Consider the following 24,181-nt stretch of genomic DNA (forward strand, 5'->3'; position numbering starts at 1 on the left):
ATGCTGAAGGGTAAGTGATGATATGGGGTTATTTTAATTCCAAAGGAAAACTTTATCAGGATCCTGGATCCATGCTTCTATGGGAATATAACATAGGGATATGTATACTTATCCCTCTTGTACTTAAGTAAGAACATTTATTTATTTATGATACATTATTTATTCACAGAAAAATTTGATTTTTCCTATCTGTTTTTAATTAAGGCCTTAAGATCAATTTGCAAAAGATGATCTTTTAATTACTCTTTTTGGTGAACTTTAGCATGGGTTCATAAACGTATGAGCACCACTGTATCTGCATGTCTAAATAGAGCATAGGCGTACATTAACTGAGGTATAACAAAGTGTAACTATACAATAGGGTACAAAATGTAATACAAAATATAAGTATATAAGTAAGGTTGCACAAACAGTGGTATAAAAGTGTAAATGTGTCAGTTTTAGCAGCTAACAGGTCTCACATCTTTGCTCTTCATCCGCTTGTCCTCCCTTCATACTTTCACTAAAACAAAAAGAAAATTGTAAAACATCTACAACATCATGACACAGTATCATAGATCAGAACTCAGCATGAGTCTGAACATGCATGGTATGTAATGGCTAAACTTACAGCACTGGACAGGGATCTCCAGAGGTATGTAGTTCTGCTTGCAAAGATGAACAAAAGCAGATGCTAATCTACACGGTGCTCTGGAGGAGCTCACCTCACACACCAACAAGAACTGACGAGGATCCACCTGGCGAGAAAAACACATTGTAAAAAAAATTGTTTTTCCTTCTTCTAATCCATTGGGGAAATGTATAAATGCAAAAGGTCATGTACGTTTTTGAAAATGTAACTCATCACATCCAGCTAATGAATTTCTTCAATTAGGACAAGGTTAGGTGAAGGCTGTCTGGTGGGTGCCGTGCCAGATACTGTTCATGTTTTCACAGTGCCTTAGAAGCTTAGATGAATTCTTAGCTAATTACATAATGCTTGTTGCAACATTGTTCACAGGTGTTTTTCAACTCACCACCCTAAAACAGGAACTTAGCGGAGAATCAGGAGAGGAAAACAGGAAGTCACAGCTTACAGGGCTTGTGGCTGCTTTCGGAGAGGGCTCTGTTACACCAGGCAATTTCATACACTCCGGTTTCATCTAAAGACACAGACGGATGATCAAACTGCAGGTGAGAACTGGATAATTTTTTGTCAACAAAACTCCAACATGAATATGCAGACAGAAGATTTTATGACTTTCTTGTATGTTTTTCATATACAAACACTGCCAGTCACTTTTCCTACCTGCCAACTGTAGAAAAATTCCTCCAAGTTTTCAGCCTGAGATCCGTCAGGCAAAGGAAAATCGTTCCCTGCTTCATTGTCATTAGTCCCTAACAGACCAGTGGACCTGCCTGTGTAGATAAAAAAACATGTTGTTACCAATACTAAGGATCAGTACTTATGGCCATGGACTTATTCTCCTAACTTGTGTTAAATCTTTAGTTTTATTCCTACCATGCAACCATCCATCGAGAGTGAAGCTGCACACCTCAAGCGAGAGTTCACATGACACTGACAAGCCATTCTGATTGGACACCTGCACAATATCTGACCCTCTCCCGACAGCCACTCCATTGTCACCTTGGAACGTGTGTGTTACAGCATTGTTGCAGTTGGTCACCTGTGATACAAATATATATTTCTTCTAATGTGTAGAAAGAAGCCATTTACGGCACCAATTTCCATTTTGTTCTCTGACTAGTTGCTGCGGCTGGAAATCACAAGACTTGACTACCTTCATTTATATGAACCAAGCTTTCACCTACCTGTCCATTGTGCTGAATGTTGACTGTGCTGTTACTCATTTTGAAGAGAAGGAAGTCTGAAGTGTGCAGCAGCGTGAATAAGCTCTCAGCGCCGACGTCTTGAGCGAGGAGCAGTGGGCAGGAGCCCGGGAGCTCATACAGGTGACCATCAAATGTCACCACAAACTGATCTGCCACCAAGAGAGCTTGGTCTTAGAGAGAGAAAGAAGAAAGACAGCATAGCAACCTCGATTTAGTCTTTCAGTAAAGTTTGACTATACGTACAGTATATTGCTAGAACACGGTAGTCTCACGTATAAATGGGCTGTCCATGGTCTTCCTTTTAAGGCGGTAAAGCTCAGCTGTGGGCCTGACGGAGGTGAGGGTCAACAAGGGCCTCAGGAGCCACTCCTCCAGGAGGACCTCCACCAGTCCCGCCTGGGACACCCTGGACCAGGGCAGTGGTGGCAGCGCCACTGATGCAACCACTAAACACTCCCTTCAAAAACCAAAAAAACACATTTCACAATACCTTACTGGACACATTTTCTTACATCTATTTTTTTCTGAATTTAGCAATTTAACAGCAAATGCAAACTTTGAAGCTTGAGTCACAATCAATTTTCACAACAACTTTATGGGACACTATCCTCTACATAAAATGAATAAGTTATATGTAACACTATTTTATTACCTGTTGTTCAAAAGCTTTATCGCTAGTTTATTATTGTGCAGTAAGGATTGATTTATAAATTGAAGGCATGTCAAAATCACCGTCAACTTAGTTTTATAAGTTTTGTTACACAAGAGCATTTCAATGACTATATTTCAGAAAGTGTAGTAAAGACCTGCTACAAATTGAAATTAAGTCACAAAAAAACCCTGTTAAAAGACATTTATATGTAACATCCAAAACCCTGCACGCCCAGGTACCAAGATACCCTGTGACCTTGGTTCTTATGGGAGGGATTGGCATACTGTTATACAATGAAAGATTTGTCCCTCCTCTGACATTTTTCTACGTAATTGAGTAAATGAAAGAATAAATTAATGAATTAAAAAGGTATACAGAGGGTTTGTCTTCATGTGTCTCAGACATGTGCAGTACCTGGGGGAGAATTTGTAGACAGAGGCCAGTCGCTTCCTGACTCCAGACAGAGCCGTTGCCAACCTGGTCTCCGCCCAGTAGTAAGTATGCTGTCCTGCCTGGTGCACACAGAACCCCAACCATAAATACACACTATTGAGTGTGTATGCATGCATATTAGTATGTTGGGTTTGAGTCTCACCTTGGATTTGTCTTGTCTGACTGAGTTACCTGAACATTACTGCCTTTCCATCTACTCTGCATGTCCAAAGTCAGACCCTTTTTGTTATCATGTTGGTCATAATTACTGTACATTTTACAAGTTTATCATCATATTTCACGTTTTACTGACTAGTTACTATGTAACTTGAGTCAATTCCTGCCTGAACACATAGAAGAGAATGATCAGAAAACACCAATTTCTAGCATGTCCAGGTTTTTTAAACCCAGAGTGGGAGCTCATCCACAATTTAAAACCAGGATATTTACATGCAGTAAACATAAATAGGACACTCCAAAAACCCGATCATAACCGGGATATTAGTATGCATGTAAACACACTCAATGAAACAGAATCAGACATGCACACTCTCAATGTGCTTTAAATTAGCTGAAGAGAAATTATTAATATTATCTATGGTCTAGTCTGGCAAAGCCAGACCTTCCTCCGCAGTGCTGCAGAGGAGGGTCTGGCTAGTCTACACAGCATTTTAGGATGGGAAACAAACGTGCTCTGATTTATTGGCGTCAATAAATCATTCATAATCATCTTGGCCGGCATTGAGCTCTGCACGGAGCCGTCATGGCCGCTGCAGAATAGCCCCGGAAGGGAACTTGTTTTGGCGGAAGGTGTACATTCAAAATTTGTTTAAGTCATGGAACAGAAAACTCATATCGGAAGGATAGGCTAGCGAGCAGTCTTGATCTACCCTGCAGAGATCTGAGGAGCAGTTAACCATAGTCCTCATAAATCGGCCGGTGTTTAAAATTCCAACACAAAGAAAGCACAAGGTAACAAATATCCGGCCAAAAAGAGTGTAATCTGGCAGAATGCTGGCAGCAACGTAACAATCCCAGTAGTGTAACGTTGTGTATACAGACAACCTAACGTCTAACACTGCAGAGTGCAGCTTTCTCACCACATCCAGGGCGACGCTGAGCATGGCGACACTAGCCTGAGCCAGCGGCCTCAGCTGAGGGTTCTCCAACAGCATAGGTAGGACCTCCACCAGCTGGTCAGTCCACAAAGAAACAGCCTCCTTCCACAACGCCTCCAGCCTCTGGCCCTTCACATCTTGGTACACACCTGCCAGAGTGGCTAGGGGCCCTGAGGAGGGAGCACAACACTTTTCACACTTTGTGCATTAAGATGGCTTTCGAGAGCAATAGCACACACAGGGTTTTCTCACATTAAAGTTACAAGATTCACAAGAAGTGATTAAACAAAAAGTCTGATTGTGTAAGAAAAAAATAAATAACATGAGACAGAAGAGATGCTTTTTATGTATCAGATAATGACGCAAAGGAAGAGAGGATTAGTTTGGAGTTTCTTGAAGAAATTAGATTTCTGCCTGTGAGGAAAAAAACTAAAGGGCATGTCTATTACAGCAATTAAATTTACTGTGCATACACAACCAGAGTACATCATTCTATCATTTTAGCTCTTGTGCCTGTGGACCCGTCTGTATATCAAACAGACATCTGTAGTTTTTTTATGAAATGAGAAAAAAAGGTATCGGCCAAACAAGACAGCAAGAGATGGTTACATCTTCTACTGTATATATGCTTTCTCAATGCATCTGTTTCTACCCTTTTATTTCAATGACCTAATCAAGATTTCTGATTCCTTTGCCAGTGAAGGCAACGGCCGACACGAATGATAAGCAACATCTCTCTGGACTCACTCCTCAGTTCCTGTTGTCCCAGAAGAGAGGCATGCTGCAGCAGACTGAGAAAGCGAGGCAGGTTGTTGGTGACGATGCGACGTAGAAGGCCGCTCTGCCACAAAGCCAACAAACCTCCGTCTCTGTGCTCCAGTAGAGCCTCTGCTCGATGGGAAACATAAAGGGGTAGAGCGCTCAGCTGCTGGAGCAACTCACTGTCCCTGGACTGCAGAGAAGGTTGTAAAGAGAAGCCACATAAAAAAAACACATTTAAGACTTAAAGTTAGATCCTTACAGTATTGTCTGAGCACAAACAACTAAATATTCACATTAATTATTCTGTAATATCCAGTAGTTTGGTTACCTGACGTCTGAATTCAACAAGGTGATACTGTAATGTATTGATTCTCTCCAGCAGCTTATTCTGTAACTGGTAGCTCAAGTATTGAATTCGTGCCTGTGAAAACAACATACAGTATTTCAAGGTGCCATGTTTTAATGTTAAAATGTGGCAACTTTTGTTGTTTTGGTGATACCTCCACTGCAGTTAGACTTTCCAAACAGCCACTTGCTCTTAGCATCAGCCTCTGATTGGCTGATCCCACAGCCACACTGCCCAGAGCTTCAGGTTTGCTGCTGTTGTCTCTTTTCTGCACATTCAGCATCAAACTGCGATTTGTTCCCACACATGCCACCACAGTTACGTCCTCGTTCAGACCTGAACCTGGACCGGGACACAGATTGAATTCTTCATAATTCTAGTTTTAATATTTTTGTCAGGTTTTTGAAAGTTTAGCAGCGATAATTCTGTATTTACCATTTGTGTAACCTGCTGTGGTCTGAAAACATTGTCCCTCTGCCGTCCAGTTCAGCCAGATCTTCTCACTGTGGTCTAGTCTGGCCTGCACCTGAAGACCAGACCCCTGGGGCCACCACAGGGCACTGCTCCCCACCTCCACACTCCAATTACCAATCGTAGACTATGAAGTGTACACACACAAACACTTGTTGTTAGTCTTGTTGTCACCTTGAAGTTTCCAGGCAATCCGGCTGAGACTGAACAGCCAAGAATTAGTCTGGCATATAACCTTCCGTAAAACCACAACTGGTCCTTAAAAACGTACACTTATTTTTGTACAGATTCAAATAATGAGCTATAACGTGTTAATCAGGGAGTTTTAGAAGTGCTAGTATGAGGATTTTGTTTTTAATATTAACTAACAGACATGAGCGTGGTATTGACCCTCTCCTCCACCTCTAGAAATGTTAACTTCTAATGTTAACCTTTTAAGAAGTAAGGATCAACTCTTTATTTTCCAAAAGCAGCCTCCCACTCCAGGCTGAAAACTTAAATTGGTCCTCACAAAGACAGAAATACAAAAGCTCACACACAGAGAAGCCGCGATAACAGCCACATGTGTACAGAGTGCTATTTAATCCAATTCTGATAATGCCATATTACGATAAAGTCCTGGCAGCGATGTATTAAAACCATCATACCCAATAATATAAAAGTGATGTGACATGCCATATTTAACTAAAGTTATAACTGAGACACATTATTTGTTATTAATCCCCAGAGGGTTGTTCACCTCAGAGAACAGAGACATGTTGGAGCCCTGAGCAGTAGAGGAGTTGATCAAGGCAAAGGTGAGGCTGCACTGGTGGGGCCGTCCTGTCACCGATAGACGAGACTGTGTGTAAAACAGCTTCTCTCCTGAGTTCACTCTGTGAGATCCTGACCATGAGAAAGTCTTAGAGACACACAAAGAGAAAAAAAACAACAGCTGAAGAAAAGAAATAAGCACGGCAGCATCCGGTAAGTCTGAAATACTTTCCCCCAGGGACATTAAGAGACATTACATTAAGTTTATCACAGTGCAACTACAGTCCAAACTGGAACCCCACACTGTGAAAGGAAGGAAAGCAGTGAGAAATAAAAAGAAGCAGATGTATGGACTCACTGGCTTTGGGGGGCAGAGGCCGAGCAGCACTGTGTGCTCCAGGCGATCCCTGAGGTTGGTCTGAATCTTAGTCAGGAGTGTGTGTGACGGACAGGGTTCAGGAGACACTTTGTCTAGGCCAACATTCACCTGAAGGCTGTGCATTCCCCGTGGACCCCTCTAGGAACAACACAAGAAAACACAAACATCAGCCATCTGCAATCACATGAAGAGGAAATACTTCATAGCAATTAAAGGTTTTAACTTTTAACTTTAAGTACCTGGTACTTCATGCCTTGCTTGGCGCTCCTGTTGTCCCATCTCAGCTCTGCATTCTGTGAATACGAGTTTCCCTCCTGACCGACTGACACACAACCTTTGACAGAAGACACTGCCATCTACACACACACACACACACACACACACACACACACAAATAACTCAATCAAAGGAGAGGTCTTTCAGGGCAACAGGTTGTTTCCAACTCTATTAAACATCTACATTGGCCTTACCATTAACAATAAGGAAGTAAAATGTATTCATTATGCTGATGATCCATTGTTGCTGTCACCCACACATCAAGGACTACAGCAGCTCCAGGACCTCCTGGAGCAGTACGGTCAGAAGTAGGCCCTGACAGTCAATTTGAACAAATCCTAAATCATGATCTTCTAACAAAAGCCCAGATCTCAGGAAACCAAATTTGAATTCAAATTAGGAAACGCTCACTAGATCACACCCTATACTATGATGATCACTTAAAATCAGTGACTTGGGAAACTTTGGTCTGGCAGTGAACGCACTGAACCAAAAAGGATATAACACATGCTATGCAATTAGAAGAACATTTTACAAAGTAGACATAGCAATTAGAATTTAGACTCAAATGTGTGAAAGTGCAGTCCAACCAATCGCCCTTTATTGTAGTGCAGTTTGGGGATCACTTAGCCACCAGGACCACATCAGATGGGAGAAGCATCCCATAGAGGCACTGCATGAGGATTTCTGTCCATATAATCCATATTGAACACCCAAAGGAAAACACCAACCAATGCATGCTTCACAAAGTTAGAGTGCTACCCCATGATTATTAACATTAAGAAAAGGACACTTACATTTTGGTTACATCTCAAATTGAGACACCCTAAAATCTTAAGCAATACAAACCCAAGAGCTTAACCCCCAAAACAGTCTCTTCTATCAGCTGGTCCTAAGACTTATTTAATGATCAATAAAACCCAATATTGTTCAACCTCAGACAAGCACTGCTTTCCTACCACTAATCAGATTACCAAAAGATGCCTATCTAGAAGACTGGATGAATCAAACCAACACTGAAAACAAACTTAATTGCTATCTAGCCCTAAACCATGAATATAAATTGGCAGATCATCTCTTTACTGTCAAAAATACAAAGCAGAGACCAATCCTGACCAAATACAGACGCAGCGACCATGGTCTAGCTACAGAGAAAGGACGACACAAGACGTCCTGTCTACAAACAGAGAAAAGAGTAAGATAGAGGATTTCCCCTCAAAATGTGGCAAATGTCTTTATATCTTAACATAATAAGAGTGCAAAAGAAATTTGATTTGTCAATCATAAACTTTAGAGTAATTAACAAATGTCATGCCAATAAAGGCTTAAAAAACATGGAAAGAGAATTTTTTACAGTATATTGGTGTGTGTGTGTGTGTGTATATATTCATATACTGTATAGACATATTTTTCTATGTGTATATATTATTAAGTAATTGTACATTCAATAAAGACTTAATATACACAAGTATACAAGACAGTAGAGGAGTTTGAAACTTGCAGAGTCCACTAACCTGTTGCGTTGAGAACAGAGCACATGCCTGCCCCCTGCTGGTATTGTTCTGCCACTGTTTGTTCAGGATTATGGAGATATTGACAGGGACTCTGGTGCTGTCCCATGAGAGATGGGTCTGCACAACAAAAACCATTATAACAAAATAATACACGTACAATAAAACTCATACTTTCTCATTTTGTAATGAATTTCCACTATGCAAAATGATCAGAATTATTCTAAATTTAGTTTAGTTTCAGTAAACATTATAGTAGACATATGTATAACATAATAAAAATAAATCCTGACAGTAGGTGAGTGGGTGAGATCTGCCTGAGTACGGACGAGTACATAATTCCATATGTGTTCATTAACAGTTTTGATGCCATCAGTGAGAATCTACAATGTAAATAATCATGAAAATAAAAGAAACGCATTGAATGAGAAAGTGTAACCAAGCTTTTGGCCTGTTCTCTATATATATATATATATATATATATATATATATATGTGTGTGTGTACAGTATATGCATATGTGTGTGCGTGTAAAATTAAGAGGTAAATGTGTAGCAGCATACATGGTGGCTGCTGCGTTGTTCCATCTGTGAGCTGTGTGACAGTGTGTGAAGGGACATCTGGCTGAGTGCGGACGAGAAGGGCTGTTTCAGCTCCAGTTTGGTCTCATTTGTCTCCTCTGATCGACTCCAAAAGCTCAGAGCTCTGACCTTGAGATAAACCAACCGCAGAAATCGAAATAGACATTTAATAAAAAAAGTCAAGATAAGTGTTTACTGTACATTAAATTGGACACGATTCATGGTGCACGTCATAACATTTTGAATATGACAATTTCTTAGTGGACAAAAAAGGAGACACAAATATTTATTTGAACAAAGCCCTTTGCATTTTCAGGAGGATGTTGTGCAGTCTGACCTGTTCTAGTCGGCCATGCCTCGTCCAGCCCACTAAAACACTGTCCAGACGGCCATATAAGGAACGCTCAAGAGTCACCTCCAAACTAGTCCAACGGGGAATGCAGTTGATCTGAACTGAAGTCAACAACAAAAGAAAGACATCAACAAACCTGAGGTCAGCCAACCTTGTGTAGGCATCCTGTTAGATGTGATAAAAATTGACAATAGTCTACCCTTCAGGCTCTGGTTCCCCATGTCCAGTGCTGGAGGTGCAGAGTAGAAACCAGACAAAATCAACTCCTGGCTGCCCCACACAGCTCCATGTTGAACTTGGTAGCTCCAGTTCCTGGCCTCATACACCGTCCTCACTGCAACAGTCCTGGGGAGCGGCTTTAACTATAGAACAAAGACGATCACTGAAACTTTGTCTATTAAAGACTGATCAAGTGCCCTTTTCTTTAGATCTGACCACTGTTTGGTCATCCTTGACACCAGAATTAAAGTGCAATATTGCCAATAGTCTTAAATGTAAAAAAAAAAAACATATAGGCCTATATATTTACAATATGTATAGTGAAGAGCAGTGTTAGCTATAAAATACCTGTGGGTATGAGTGTTTGAGCTCTAGAACTTGTCTCCATCCACTCTCTATCGCTGCCAGTTCCCCCAGAGCCCACAGCCTCCTCCTGCCTGACAACACCTCCACCAAACTTGCAACACTGGACTGAGACTGGTTCAGCTGGAGAAAGGGAAGGGAGATGTTTACTCCTGTTATGACAAGCCATGCCCCTAAAACTCCTAAATTACTAGAACAAATGCATAGAAAATAATAACATAATAACAGCATAACAATTGTAAGTCCAGCACAAATTTTGCATAGCACTGTTACTTCATTCTCGTTTTATTGGAATATAATAATAATAAGAGCGACTTTGAGAATAACAACCCACCTGAGAGCGGACATTCAGCTGAGAAGGCAGGTAAACCAACATCCTGGGAACATTGTGTACCACTTTCACCATCAGGTCCTTGCTGGACAAAAGAAACTTGTCACTTATAGTATGTGAAGGCCTTTGATTGACACAGGACTTTGTAAATGTTGGCAGTGTGATTCAAAATTGAATCAATCAAAATGTATTTATATATCACTTTACAGCAACCAGCAGGTATCCAAAGTGCTTAACCTCCGACATCAGAATGAGTAAAATCGCATCATACAATAGAAAGAGTGAACATAGAAAACAGTGAAATCAGAAAAGGTCACAAAGAAACAAACGTGTGAAATTGTAACACCACTGTAATGTATTAAAAGCCAGACTAATCAGATATGTTTTGAGTTTAGACCTAGAAAGGTCTACATCTGTAACAGTGCAAATATCAGGGGGTAACTTGTTCCAGAGTCTCAAGGCAGCAATTGCAAAAGCCTGATAACTCCACCGTTTATACCTGGACCTTGGGACTTCTAAAACCAACTGATTTGAAGACCGCACTGACCGATTGTGCTCCTGCCAAGTTAAAATTTCAAACAAATACTCTGGAGCAAGAACATTTAAAGCCTCAAAAACAAACAATCTTAAACATCTTAAAATCAATTCTCAGACAAACCGGGAGCAAATGCAGTGTGTAGAGAACGGGAGTGATGTGTGCACATCTAGATGTATTTGTTAAAAAGCGAGCAGTAGCATTTTGCACAGTTGAAGGCGTAAGATGGACGTCTGATTAAGACCAACATGGAGAGCGTTACAGTTGTCCAACCTTGAACTAATAAAAGCATAAATGGCCTTTTCTAGGTCGCGCCTGCGCAGGAATGGCTTAACTTTAGCCAGCAGACAAAGCTGGAAAAAGCTAATTTTAACAACATTACTGATCTGCTTATCAAATTTCATACTGCAATCAAAACAAACCCCCAAGTTTTTGACAGCTGATCTAGTGTATGATGCCAGAGCTCCCAAACTCCAAGTTGGACCATTTTGCATGCCTGGAGCACTGAAAATAATACACTCCGTTTTACCTTCATTCAAGTTAAGAAAGTTTTCTGAAAGCTACAACTTAATATCAGTAATACAACTAAGCAGGGAGTTTAGTGCAACACTGTAATTTGCTTTCATAGGCAAATAGATTTGCAAATCCTCTGCATAGCAATGAAAAGATAGGTTTTGCTATAATAGCCCCTAAAAGATGCAAATATAAAGAAAACAGAATGGGGCCAAGAATGGATCCCTGTGTTACCCAAGACGAGACGAGGTCACCAATCATACCAGAAAAGCTCCTTTTTGACAAATAGGAGCTCAACCATTTGAGTGCCAAGCCTCTGATGCCTACACAATTCTCAAGGCGAGAGAGGACTGCATTGTCCACTGTGTCAAACGCCGCTGTGAGGTCCAAAAGAACTAAAACAGTAGGATTCCCGGCATCTACGGACAAGGCAATATCATTATGTACCCTCAACAGTGCAGACTCGGTGCTGTGAAATGATCTAAAACCAGATTGATCAGGTTTTAGTATGTGTACCTATGAGGCAGATGGTGTCCCTGGATAATGAGTGCCAGTGAGGAGCTGAGTTCAGGGTTCACAGCCATGGAGCACCTCAGCTGTGACTCAGTAAGTCTTCCCCAGACCTCCACCTACATCGACAGAGATGGTTAGCACAGAGAAGTAAAGTTGTGGGAATTTAAATTGGATGCGACCCTCACCTGTAAGGCAGGGCTCGTTTGTCCCTGCACAGTGTATTTTAGTGTTACTCTGGCCTCCTTGGACCCTCCATGTGCCCCCCAGCCTCCTACGTCCCCCACCACTCGGATTCTCCAGTACTGACAGTGAACATCTACTGCAGTGCTTCGCAAAGGACCTGCAGAGAAGATCAATACTGTTCTTAAAGTTAAACACCATAATACTTAAAATAGCCCTTCAACCCAATCATGAGAAAACATTGTCTAAACCAACCTTTTTTATTTTTGCAAAAAGAAACTGAAAAAGGTACTGAAAAACAACCAGAGCAGCATTTACACATCCCAAACTTCAGGAAACAACACTAAAAGACAAATATGAAATTTGACCTTTGAACTGAGCGGTCAGGGTAGTCTCCAGACTGTGCTGTGCACTGTCCTGCGTCCCTGTGTGATTAGAAGCTGGGGGAGAGTAGGACAGCAGCAGGGCTAGATGTCCATTGCCCACACTGATATTCAAGCCGGAGGCAAGCAGCTTGTGTCCGTCCACGGTGAGCCAAGCCCTGGACTCAAGCTGAGAAAAGACTCCCTGGAAGGAACACAGGCCCTTGGAAAAGAAAATGAAAGAGAGTTGTTTAAGAGATATTTTTGTATCTATACTTATCAATACCAGTGAAATAAGCCAATATAATGCTAAAAAGCAAAACATTAGGATACTTCTATATTGAGTGGCAATCCTTGCTCCCGCAGCCATGGCCAGCTGTGCCACATGGTTCCTCTGATCTCTTTCGTCATCTTCAGTCTCACTCCCGCCTGCGGACGTCCAAACTGGGATTGTAATGTAAAGGCCTTCCCCTCAGCGGAGCCAAGTTCTACCTGCACACACAGTCACTGTTAATATCAAGCATCTGAGAGATTGTACACTTTCATTAAAGTGCACTGTTTAGGCCAGTCAACTGTCAGTTCTTAATGCTTGATGGATTCTAACCTGGATGCTGTTGTTTGCAGGGACTCCCAGTTTCTTTAGATAATTCACTGTGTGTCTAAAATGAATCTTCACTCGGACTGTTTCGGATATCTTTGAACCCGTTATTCCTTGAGTTAGCTGTAAAACATTCTGAGTATCAACTGCAGCAGCTCTAACACACAGTAGAAGGTTGGTATGGTTATACGTGCATAAACAGTATATCATCCTAGACTTCAGCCTTGTGTGACTTAAAAAAAGCATTTCATTCCAAGAAGATGTTATATATAGTGTTGCCTCCTACCCTTTGGCTTCCTGTAGTGCTGTGTAGTAGGTAATAGTATGAGCCATTGTCATGAAGCCCAGAATTCACTGTCAATGCAGCATTAAGAGGGAGACCCAGCTTTTTCAATAGAGGCACAGAGTGGTTTAGATTGAGCGATGCTCCAATTGTATCCTGAAAATACAAATCAAATAGATCAAGTAAGGCTACATCTTTGTATCACAAGGGAAATGGGAATTCTATTGGATTTTAATGTAAACAAATGTACATATATATGTTCCACACCTTAGTTTTCTTAAGGGCCAATAAAGTCTTTAACTCTGTATCATCTATCACCACGGAGACTTGAGATTCTGTAAGAGATGGGGAGACAACCAACAATGCAGAGGACTGCATCTTGTCAGGACTACCCCACTCCTACAAACAAGAAAGAAAGTGATATACAGTGATGTTATTATAGATTAAATGGGCAGTCAGATGATCATGTGGTGTGTTTACTCAACCTTAATCACTGTGCAGTTATTGTGGTACACCAGCGTCCCCTGCAGGCCTGGCTGTGACATCGCAGCTCCTCTGACTCCAACTGTACACTCCTCCATCTGAATGTAGGCTTCGGTGTTATATCGGGTTTTTCCGGCCCTACAGGTGACTCTCAGTCTGCTGTGCTCCGGTAAACCTTTGAGAGCAGGAAGGTTGTGACTGAGCTCGCCCTCCACACTCAGCTCCGGCCAGGCCCTTGCATTCAGCCTCAGAAAAACCCTTTTGCCGTCCACATGGGTGTCTACCTTCGCTGTCCAGATACCATGAAGGTCCTGCTGCACTGATCCATTTAAGTGAGACTAAAAACAAATGGATATCTCATCTCAGACAAACACTGACTGAAGATGCGTCATTATTCCACACCTCCAAGTGGTGAAGCATTTACCTATAATAGACCTTTGCAGGAAAATCCAAGGTGTAACTTAGCGTATAGGATTATGGTATTAAATACACCTGGACTTTTCCTAACATGTTGATATGTCTTAGAGTGAAAAAGTCTACCTTAGTGCCTCAGTCAAACATTAACGTTTGTAAAGAGTTTGATCTTTTCAGCATATTTAACTTCTTTCAGACCATTAGTTGTAGGCTATAATCAAAACAACCTCATTAAGTAAACCTGTTTGACTGGCACACATTACAAAAATCTCAAATTATTAATGTGATCAACATACAGGCAGAGACCCAGGTAAATACAACTTTCAACTGTCAAAGATTTAGTAATCATCTACAAAAACATACTGTACAGTACCTGTAACATTGGGCACTTTGACTCCAAAGCCCAGAGCCTCTGTGTCCTTCCTTTGGCCTCTACAACTCTATCAGCCTTAATGTAACATGTCCCAGCCTTAATAAACAGTGCCCCAACCTGCTCAGGATCTCTATGAGCAGTAGCCTCTACTGTGATTATCTGGGGTACACCTTGGCTCCTCAGCCCAAGGAAGGAGTGTGTGAGGGTCCCAGAGAGACGTGGAGGCCTGCAGGATTGACTCAGCTCCAGGGAAAGGTGCTGGCTGTCTGCCCTCAGAGATGAGGACATGGTAAGCTGGCAGGGGACAACTGAGAGGAGGGCCTGGAGAGCCAGGGACACTGGGAGGACAGTTCCCTGTGGCACACATATACATGAAGGATGTTAGGTGCTGTTGAGAGACTCAGATTGCCTACTGGTGGAAGGAGAGTTGACTCTCTCCACAGAGGTAACAAGTCAAATAGGGGGGATAGTAATCTAGCAGCTGTATCATCTGTTGTGCTGTTCTGCTCCACTGCTACAATAATTGAGCTGTGGCTTGACCTAATGAGATGGAAACTGTATTTCAAAGGAAACGGTGTTAACATGGACAGATGGGAATCATGTAGGAGTTCTACATGATTTCTTCTAACTGTGATGAAAGAAATGACAATATATTGTCAGTTAGAGGTAATACTAATATTTATAACTTAAACATATTTTAGTTAAATCTCCACAAGCTATGTAACACAGAACTCATTGATTGTCTCACCTGTAGGGCAGGACAGTAGTTGGTGACATTTACAGTGTAGGAAGACGGCTCCTCCTCTGTCTGTGAAGCCTTGATTTTCCCCAAAATCCCCCTCAAATGACAACGTCCCAACTCCAGGCCAACCTCCAAACCAGGCGGATGTGCAGTTGAAACATTCAGGATTAATGCTCCGCGGGCAGGAAATCCCAGCCTCTGTATTGGCTCTATAGAGTGCTGTACAGATGCTTTCAGTCCAATGTAGGGGTGACAAGTTAAATACAGACTAAGGCTGCCTTTCTGTTCCCCCTCTACCTGGAGCACGGTACTGAGATTAGTTGAGCAGCCAGAATGGGTGATGGAGATGTTAGCTGAAGTCTGCGACGGCAGGACATTCTATAGAAGACAAATTAAAAAGTAAAGATTAGAACCAGGACTATTCTGCACTTCTTTGAAACAAATAAGATACAAGTACTCTCTTTTTAAAGTTGTGTTGTAAAAAAATTAATAAGCAGAGAGATGTACAGCGCTATCTGTATATAACTTTATAACATTCATCAATCATAAATACATTGACTTTAAACAAATATACTGAAATAAACAAACAAGACCATTGCTAAAAGGATTCACTGCCTTACATTTTTCATAAAGTGCAAAAAAGTTTAATTTAAGATTATGGGATGAAAAACTATGATGTCATTAGTTTTGCAGGTACTTGGTCATACACCAAGGTATGAGACAAATTAAAGTTTTGACTTGATGATGCTCGGGGAAAAGTCGGAAGACCCCTAGGATCTACTAGTAGTTGTTGTGGGATTCATGAATGGTGTATACCAAAAACGGCAATTAATCAAATAGTTGTTGAGATGTTTCAGTTTGGAACAAAGTGGAGGACATACCATACCGTCAGACATCCCTAAAGCTATGCCACCCGTGTAGCTAAAATCAATAAGGAGGTAATCCTCATTTTAACCATGGTCTTGATACGTTTTCATTGCAGTATTGGTGTTATCAATGCAACATGTAATGTAATGGAAAAACAAGATTCATCTCCAAGATGCAGATGTTTCTTTGGTTTTCCTTCTGCTGGGAAACAAGTTTCCTGGCACTTTTTCTTGTTTCCTTTCTAACCTTCAGTAAGACACATTGCTGGTGGACAAAAATGTTCCAGCGGGTCCTTCTATCCTCTCCTCCCCTGTGTTGATTTGCCAAGAGAAGCATGGAGCACACATCGCTTTGCACCTCCAATTCAGCTTGACCAGCCGTGGTCGACATGCTAACATTGAGCTCCATTGGTACAGCAATGGAGGCCAGGTTTTGCTGAAGCATTACTCTCAAGGAGGTGGAGGTCTCCCAGGCAGCAGTAAAGTCTATCAGAGCACAGTGTGTGTTTAAAGAGACCCGTGCACTTCCAGATAGGGAGGTGTCACTGAGCTGACCTGACCCCTGGAGGTCTACTCTTTTTGGGATGATGGAGGCAAGAGAGGCCCAGTGATGCTGGAGGGTCCAGCCTATTTCAGCCTTTTGGGCATTCAGCAGGACAGACAAGAGGCATTGACAAAAGACCTGCTCATGTTCTAAACCCAAAGAACCTCTAATTCCATCTTTCCCTGCTTGTCCATGTAGCGTTAAAGAGGTTTTATGTGGTACACCCCCCTCAGTTCTCCTAACCTGCACCCACACCAGTCTCCCCACCCCTTTACACCGGACAGACAGGAACAGACCTGATGAGATTGAGCCCCATTCCACATTGACATCTGCCCAGATGTGACACCAGCTTTCCAGCCTCGTCCAACCTGTCATCTCCACCTTCTGTTTAACACTGCGGTTCCCAAACTCAAGCAGCCCGTGCCAGCCATATAGCCCAGGTCTCTCCAACCTCAGTGCCACATTAAAGTCCATTCTCAAAGGGCCAACAACCAACCCGATCCCAAACACCCACCTCTTTGGCCCAGGCAGGAGCCTGAGACTAGATTTAGTGGGCACGCCCAGATACATCAACTGTAGCACAGAAGAATGAGTGAGGTTAGCTCTGAGCTCCTTCTGACCATTGGGACTGTAACAGCCTTTAGCTTGAGCACTGAGACTAAAGTGAGAGAGCGACAGGCCATAGCAGAGCCTTTTGTGTGGTCTATAGGAGCGAAAGACTCGTACCTCCACAGGGCGACCCGCCACATTTCCATTGCACTGGGCTGAGAGTCGGTCGGCAGTGGCGTCCCCTGTGCAGTTCATCTGTGAAAACAAAAACCCCTGTTGATAAAGTTTGTTTTTCAAAGAAGAAACTGAAGGAGGAGACTGAAAAAATTCTGAGCATTACTGAACTTTAGAACAGCCACATACAATTTGGTGGTATACTAAAATGCTCATCTGAGCCCTTATTTGGAAACAACACCTGTTTATATTTTATTCTTATTGGCTCATTTGATACTACTGATCACAGTGCGCTGCTGGAATGGTGGGTGAACTACTGTAAAGTAATATTTTGGGAAATATGCTTATTCTCTTTCTTGCCGTAAGTTAAATGAGAAGATTGATAACACTCATGTCTGTACAGTAAATATCAAGCTACAGCCTGTTAGCTTAGCTCAGCATAAAGACTGGAACCAGGGGGAAACAGTTAGCCTGGCTCTGTTCAAAGGTAACAAAATACCAGCACCTCCAACTAATTGTATTTGCCATTGTTACAATGTTGCAGAATTCCTTTAACTGGTTTAGTTCATACATGCAGGGTACAAATATTGCATATTCAATTTGGGGATGTGACAATGGAGTCATGTCCTATGGATTAAATAATTCACTCAATGTACACAATGCTCAAAAAATAAGTAAATATCACAGGTAAAGATTAATTAAAACTGTCAAACTTCTATTCTTCAATCATAAATCTGCAAATAATAGTGTGTTATGTAAATTATGTAACATGTACCTGTAAAGAGGAGGGTAAGACTTCCTGGAACAGCTTCATTTGTTGCCATAGAGACAATACCAACATAGCTGTGCGGTTTTTCGATCCAATGTTGAAAAGGATGTCAATCATTTTCTCATGTTCCATATGGAGGACCAAGCGTGTGTCCAGACCTTCTGTTTCTAACTAACAGTGGAAAGAAAAACATAAAAATACAGGAAAGATAAACAGGCATGTGTACATACTCAAGATAGCACATTGATGCACCTAAGGTCATCAATAAAACATGAGCTGGCAAGGGTTACAAAAATAGGAACTAGTCCTGTACCTGATAATGTGCTTTGGCTTGTATAGAGCTTGATACACCTCTTTTCAACAGGGCTTTGACTTGATGCTGGAGCCTGGAGAAGTACTCCCATCGTGGGGTAACCTGGTCTGTCTTGCCTCCATTAAACTCAGCTTTTAGATGTTCAGGTCCAGCCTGAAGCTCAGCAAGGACTGACAGTCGACCACCATCCTGGGCCCACCTCACCTGGGCATTACTGCTGGCTGGTACACCTATATTCGGAAGAAAGAGAGACTGAGACACCAGGAGACATCGTCCTATTAAAAATGTAAATTATGTTATGAATGAAGTAATGATTTACCTTTGGCATTGAACAGGTGGACGGAGTGAGATAGTCTGGTGTAGACCTCGCCCATCCTTCGACCCCCAAGTCGGCGGGTCACATTCACACATAAATGCTCTGCCCCTAACCAAACACACAGCCAATCACGGGCCATGTGGAATTTCTTTCCCATCATGCCCTCGTCATCTTCATCATTTGAAGAATCTCCGGGATCCTCCTGATGCCTCAGCTCCGCACTGTACAAGATCTCCATCACTCTAACTCTCAGCTGTCCTACAATTATACAAAGTAAAAATTATTCCTCAGGATGTTTTTCAGGTAAAGACAATGTCCAAACTAAACGCTTTAATGTAATATTAAATAAGTAATTGTATCAAATAAACCTCCACCTTCAATGAGGGTGTCAGACCGTCCCAGCACCCCGTCCAACCCCAGGACTGGAGGCAAAATAGCGAGGTTTGCCATGGAGTGCCTCAGATCCCCGGACACAGTCAGCTGGAGACCCCGGGTGTCTTTTAGCGACCCTTTGACCTGAGCCAGCAGAGCCTCATGCCCCCGTGTATAAGAGCCATGTAGAGAAACGCTGCAGGAGACAGGGAACAGGGATGCAATGAGTTCAAAAGTCCATGAGTCCAAGAGACATTTAGCATTGTTTATTGCATATATGATGATCACTATGTGTGCCAAATTACGACAAAATTATGTATGTAGACAGTGTGATAAAATACAGGTGGATACACACACCTGTCTGAGGTCATGTTGGCAGCCAGGTTTACATGTAGCTCAGTGGCAGAAGGCAGCAGGCTCTGAGATACATTCAACCTCAGTCCAACGGCCGTGTCTCCCCTCTGGAAGGTGTGGGACATCTGAGCATCCAGCTTCACCCTGTCTTTTCCATCAGCTCTTACATGTACTGAGCTACTTCCTGTACCAGCCACTGCAAACATATCTGCAGTGGCCTTCACCTTAACAGGAAAAACGACATAATGAAAAGATAGCTCAAATGCTAAAAGCAGACAACTTTCTTATTTGTGTTTAATAAAATCAACCTCTGTAAGACTTTTTAATTTTTTTATTTTACTATTTGGGACCATTGAATGAAATATTTTGTTCAAACACAAAAGTGGCGCACCTCTAATGTTTTGGGAATCTTTGATTTGAAGGGATGGCTGAGAAAGGAATAAAGACCAACTCTTCTTGATGTTCCATTGAGCTGTACAGAAAGCTAAAAAAAAAAGAAAAGAAAAAAAAAGAAAAAAAAATCATCACAACATGATGCCAATTAAACAATAATTAAAATGCTGAGTTGGATTTACTTACTTGGCACTCCTGTCGCTCTATTTTCAGTTTCCCTCTGGCCTGATAATCCAAGTCACTGTTGTTTTTGGAGTTCCAACATACATTTCCCTCCACTATAGCAGAGGAGGGGAGCTGCAGCTGTAACAGTAATCACAGTCAACTGGTCACAAGATTGGCTTTTTCTACTGTAAACTACACTGTACGCTGTTGGAGGTGGACTTACGTCACTTGTTACAATTCTGAATGTAATCACCATACATCATACAAATCAGCACTTGGCAACTATTGGCACTCGACAACTTGGCAACTGACCAGTAGAAAGTTGTTTTTCTGAGTAGAGAGGTGGATTTACCTGGAGCTGATGGGTGAAGTTGGCTCTAACTTTAATCGCTTGGTGACTTGAGTGCAAAGGGTTCAACTGAACTTGTCCAAAGAAAGTCAGTTTCTCCTTGCTACCAACCAGTAACCTCCCGTGTATGTCTTTCTGGGTCTGAGAAGGAGGGTGCCATATTAAAAACATTATTTATTAACACAAAGTTGCCAATATTTCCCTAGATTTTCCACCTACAGTATATAAGTTAGATTGATTTGCATTTAAATGCATTGTCCACATTTTGAGATCAACATCAAGTATTTCACTGAAGTTAGGTCAGGTTATGTGTGAATTAAATATTAAAATCCAGCATTTAAATGGATCTGACTGTACATAAGATTCTCATGAAACTCTGCATGTTTTATGTATGATTTTATACATATATCTCTGTAGTTCAGTTTGCAATTTAAATATTTACCTGGTTGCTGGTTATGGTCACACAGATTTCCGAATCTGAAGGAACAGTGTCAGAGCTGAAAGGATGGATGAGTGCAGAACAAACCTAAGTATCGAGAAGAGTCGCACACACAAAGAAAATCTGTAAATACAGTGATTAAATCCTCCCTTACTTTCTGTTTTAAGTATAATGTGTTGAGTTAATAAATCAACATAGACTAAACATACAAAAGGGCTTGGCGGTTGGTAGCCAAAGGTGAGGGTGTGGATAACCTCTTTGTTGCCATGGAAACCAGCTTTTGACTCCAGGATATAGAGGCCTTTGAGGAGGTCGATGGTGAAGGTCTCCCGCAGGAGGAGAGTCGGAGGAAAGGCCTGGAAGGGCTGTCTGTGCAATATGGCATTGCTATTAAAGTCAGCGGTGTTCTCGCTGCCATTGTTTAATTGAAATAAAATCACAACCATCCTAGAATAACATCAAGAGATCATTCCAGGTCAATCAGATTGAGACACAGACCTGAGCAGGAGCATTGCTGCTTTCTGATACATCTTCTTGTCCTTCCTCAGCTCTTCTACTACTCCCTCAAACTCCAGTTCTGTGGATGAACTCTTTGGCTTCGAGAAAGTCATCTTCAGCATCGCTTGCTTCTTTTTCAAATTCTTAAAGATGTTAGTAGATAGTCATTCTATTATGCCTAAAAGGATTTAACTATGCGGGGGGAAAGTAACAACAATTACTGATAAAATGGAGGAGATGAAAATACATGTGAATCAAAAAATCAAGTGATAAATAAATGGAGTGATTTGATGTAACGTGATATGATGAAACAGGGCCATGTTTTATCATTTTTTTCAGCATTTTTCTGTTACCTCAGCCACAAATGTATCACTCTATTTTTCAATTCACATGCATTTTCATCTCCATTTTTTTTATCAATTTGTTTTTGTTACTTCCACCCCTGATATTTAACACCCATTCCACAGACTGACCCAGTGTTGCCACCCACCTTATCCACAGTGTTCAGGGCAGCAGCAAGGCTGACGTTGTGCTTGCCATAGGTGGAGGCCATCTGTAGGGTGTGGCTGAACTTAAAAGTCTCCAGAGAGACGTCTCCTCTCAAAGGTGAAGTCCACAACGAGCTCAATGAGCCAGAGGCCTTCACACTTTGCTTCCCCACCATGACCAACCCTCCTGCCTGAGAAGGAGTTGGAGGGGCAAAAGCCAATGTAGATTTTGCAATACAATTTTCCTAGTTACTAACAAATAAAACGCTCATTATGACTTTTTTTTCTTTCGGAGTCAATTACTAAAAAAACTGACATTTTGAATGTTTAGATGTAGCATCCTCTCCTCTCCTTACTTGGATGTAGGTGGCAGCTGATGTGTAGAGCTCCAGACGGGCCTCCCTCTCTCTGCCTCTGTTCCTGTAGAAACCCTCCAGCATGAGGTTAGGGATGGTCAGCCACTTGCTGGCTGTCAGCTCTGAGGTGAGCTGGAGCGTGTGGTGCTGGTGCTGGCTCATTTTGTGGGCAGTGTAGATATACAGCCACGGTGTGTCCATGTTAAATGTGCCTGGACGATAGTAAGCGAGACATGATGCTGACCACCTCCTCACTGCTGGAATAGACTCCAATAACAACTTACACATTCATATGATTAATTATAGCCATTTTACCTTCCCATTTTTTCTGCGGGGTTTCTTTTGGAGGGATTTTCCAGTGTAATCCAGCCACCAGCGGCATCAAGCTGTTGTAGTTGACTTTGAGGTGAGTGCTGCTCTCAGACCCGAGCTGTCTCAGGTGAGAGTGCAGAAGCTGAGTCCTGTAGTTTAAATTCTTCTCTGGCACCTGGAGACTGAACTGGAATAACATGATAGGGAATATTTTTATTTTATTTCAGACAGAAAAAAGTGTGTAATAAATCCTAAGTAAATGTCCATCAAAGGATAATTTCACAGAAGGCAATGCATTCAAAAACTTATGTGTGATGATTCGGAATAAAAAAGAAGCATCACAGATGTCTATTTACCTCCAGTGTGTAGCTGGTGTGGTTTTGTGTGGATTGGTTTGTGAAGGACTGGCTCAGAAGAAGTGTGCGTTTGTTATTGATCTCATCCCAGTGTTTGCCATAGCTCATGTCCAGGGCGGATTTAATGTGGCTGGGGCTTTCCTCGTGCCTGAGGTGGATCTGTGGATGCACAAAAAAAGAGAAACCACGGAGAGAACAGCTGCTGTTCAGTCACCTGTTTCACCCAACTACAAATTAATCAGTCTGAGGAGCTGGAAATCAGCAGCAAATGCATTCATCGGAAGAACCACTCACTCTCACTTATCACTCAATAAGCATTACATAAAGATTCATATTAACAGCGTGTGTGACATAAACACACAGTGCAGTTCAATATCTTCCGGTACCTTGTGGTTGATAGGAGCCGTGTTGGAGCAGGAGAATTCGTGATCTCCTCTAATGATGTATGTAAGGTTTGAGTCCCTCTCACTCCTTAGTCTCTGAGACGTGTAGCACTCCTGACGCAGATACCGGGCATCACCTGTGTAGGGGCAAAGGTCAGGATGAACTGATGTTGGGGAAATATTTGTGAACTACATATTCTTCCTAAAAAATGAGACTGCAAAACTGCTCCATTTCTTCAAGTGTAAAGCAATTTTGCTAATTTGCAGATCCTAATGGCAAGATAGGCAACAAACTGTAATAGTTTTTCATTCACTCACTTCCCAGACCATATTTGAGCCTGAGTGCGGAGCTCCACAGTGAGCCCTTCTGCTCCATCAGTCCCAGCATCCTGGTGCCAACCACACCGGGTAACAGAAGCTCCGCCTCTACAGAGTACTGCCTGCTTCTGCCATCCTGTCTGCGCTCCAGGGCCACTGATGTCAGTAATGATGAATATTGCAAAATTTCATTTTCAATACAAAACTAATGCTTTCAAAGATAATAAACGTACATCATGTAGTAATGTTTGTTGGATACCTGACAGCGATGCAGTTTCTCTGAACACATTCTTCACTGTGGCAGAGAAGCTGGTCTTCCTACCCATTCCACGAGTAACATTAGCAGAGAGGATCATGGGATTTCCTTTAGCGGCCATTTTGGCTTCAAGGTGATACCGCGTTCTCTGCTCTGACAGGAGGGTCTGAGTCTCAACCAAACCCTAAAGATTACAAACTAATTAACATCTTTTATGACTGGAACATTTTAAGAGTA

General features: G+C 41.9%; 2 protein-coding genes across 2 annotated transcripts in view; one reads left to right on the forward strand and one right to left on the reverse strand.

Annotated features, from left to right (window-relative positions):
* Positions 1 to 11,267, forward strand: part of asip2b (agouti signaling protein, nonagouti homolog (mouse) 2b) — a 22,779-nt gene extending 11,512 nt beyond the window's left edge. The window contains exons 5-6 of the mRNA XM_034887640.1: positions 2,887 to 2,895; positions 11,258 to 11,267. The gene's annotated coding sequence lies outside the window, so the exon portion shown is untranslated. The remainder of the gene's footprint in view (positions 1 to 2,886; positions 2,896 to 11,257) is intronic.
* Positions 170 to 24,181, reverse strand: part of LOC117954115 — a 28,886-nt gene continuing 4,874 nt past the window's right edge. The window contains exons 13-63 of the mRNA XM_034887637.1: positions 23,948 to 24,128; positions 23,689 to 23,844; positions 23,374 to 23,507; positions 22,988 to 23,146; positions 22,635 to 22,818; positions 22,320 to 22,531; positions 21,966 to 22,154; positions 21,476 to 21,618; positions 21,187 to 21,346; positions 20,981 to 21,064; positions 20,542 to 20,679; positions 20,211 to 20,327; positions 20,023 to 20,115; positions 19,635 to 19,855; positions 19,280 to 19,473; positions 18,909 to 19,163; positions 18,590 to 18,819; positions 18,283 to 18,447; positions 17,511 to 17,588; positions 15,381 to 15,752; positions 14,633 to 14,986; positions 13,848 to 14,183; positions 13,630 to 13,761; positions 13,366 to 13,518; positions 13,086 to 13,202; positions 12,815 to 12,973; positions 12,488 to 12,704; positions 12,125 to 12,279; positions 11,943 to 12,055; positions 10,382 to 10,463; positions 10,033 to 10,170; positions 9,665 to 9,827; positions 9,451 to 9,566; positions 9,096 to 9,242; positions 8,537 to 8,653; positions 6,986 to 7,102; positions 6,726 to 6,884; positions 6,354 to 6,515; positions 5,579 to 5,741; positions 5,298 to 5,485; positions 5,126 to 5,218; positions 4,783 to 4,987; positions 4,018 to 4,205; positions 2,900 to 2,997; positions 2,106 to 2,290; positions 1,813 to 2,003; positions 1,502 to 1,667; positions 1,289 to 1,398; positions 1,017 to 1,142; positions 611 to 737; positions 170 to 502 (exon numbers count right to left, since the gene is read on the reverse strand). Coding sequence (XP_034743528.1) covers positions 492 to 502; positions 611 to 737; positions 1,017 to 1,142; positions 1,289 to 1,398; positions 1,502 to 1,667; positions 1,813 to 2,003; positions 2,106 to 2,290; positions 2,900 to 2,997; positions 4,018 to 4,205; positions 4,783 to 4,987; positions 5,126 to 5,218; positions 5,298 to 5,485; positions 5,579 to 5,741; positions 6,354 to 6,515; positions 6,726 to 6,884; positions 6,986 to 7,102; positions 8,537 to 8,653; positions 9,096 to 9,242; positions 9,451 to 9,566; positions 9,665 to 9,827; positions 10,033 to 10,170; positions 10,382 to 10,463; positions 11,943 to 12,055; positions 12,125 to 12,279; positions 12,488 to 12,704; positions 12,815 to 12,973; positions 13,086 to 13,202; positions 13,366 to 13,518; positions 13,630 to 13,761; positions 13,848 to 14,183; positions 14,633 to 14,986; positions 15,381 to 15,752; positions 17,511 to 17,588; positions 18,283 to 18,447; positions 18,590 to 18,819; positions 18,909 to 19,163; positions 19,280 to 19,473; positions 19,635 to 19,855; positions 20,023 to 20,115; positions 20,211 to 20,327; positions 20,542 to 20,679; positions 20,981 to 21,064; positions 21,187 to 21,346; positions 21,476 to 21,618; positions 21,966 to 22,154; positions 22,320 to 22,531; positions 22,635 to 22,818; positions 22,988 to 23,146; positions 23,374 to 23,507; positions 23,689 to 23,844; positions 23,948 to 24,128 — 8,253 coding nt within the window. The 3' untranslated portion in view covers positions 170 to 491. The remainder of the gene's footprint in view (positions 503 to 610; positions 738 to 1,016; positions 1,143 to 1,288; positions 1,399 to 1,501; positions 1,668 to 1,812; positions 2,004 to 2,105; positions 2,291 to 2,899; positions 2,998 to 4,017; positions 4,206 to 4,782; positions 4,988 to 5,125; positions 5,219 to 5,297; positions 5,486 to 5,578; positions 5,742 to 6,353; positions 6,516 to 6,725; positions 6,885 to 6,985; positions 7,103 to 8,536; positions 8,654 to 9,095; positions 9,243 to 9,450; positions 9,567 to 9,664; positions 9,828 to 10,032; positions 10,171 to 10,381; positions 10,464 to 11,942; positions 12,056 to 12,124; positions 12,280 to 12,487; positions 12,705 to 12,814; positions 12,974 to 13,085; positions 13,203 to 13,365; positions 13,519 to 13,629; positions 13,762 to 13,847; positions 14,184 to 14,632; positions 14,987 to 15,380; positions 15,753 to 17,510; positions 17,589 to 18,282; positions 18,448 to 18,589; positions 18,820 to 18,908; positions 19,164 to 19,279; positions 19,474 to 19,634; positions 19,856 to 20,022; positions 20,116 to 20,210; positions 20,328 to 20,541; positions 20,680 to 20,980; positions 21,065 to 21,186; positions 21,347 to 21,475; positions 21,619 to 21,965; positions 22,155 to 22,319; positions 22,532 to 22,634; positions 22,819 to 22,987; positions 23,147 to 23,373; positions 23,508 to 23,688; positions 23,845 to 23,947; positions 24,129 to 24,181) is intronic.

This window comes from Etheostoma cragini, chromosome 12 (assembly GCF_013103735.1).
Source record: "Etheostoma cragini isolate CJK2018 chromosome 12, CSU_Ecrag_1.0, whole genome shotgun sequence".
NCBI lineage: Eukaryota > Metazoa > Chordata > Actinopteri > Perciformes > Percidae > Etheostoma > Etheostoma cragini.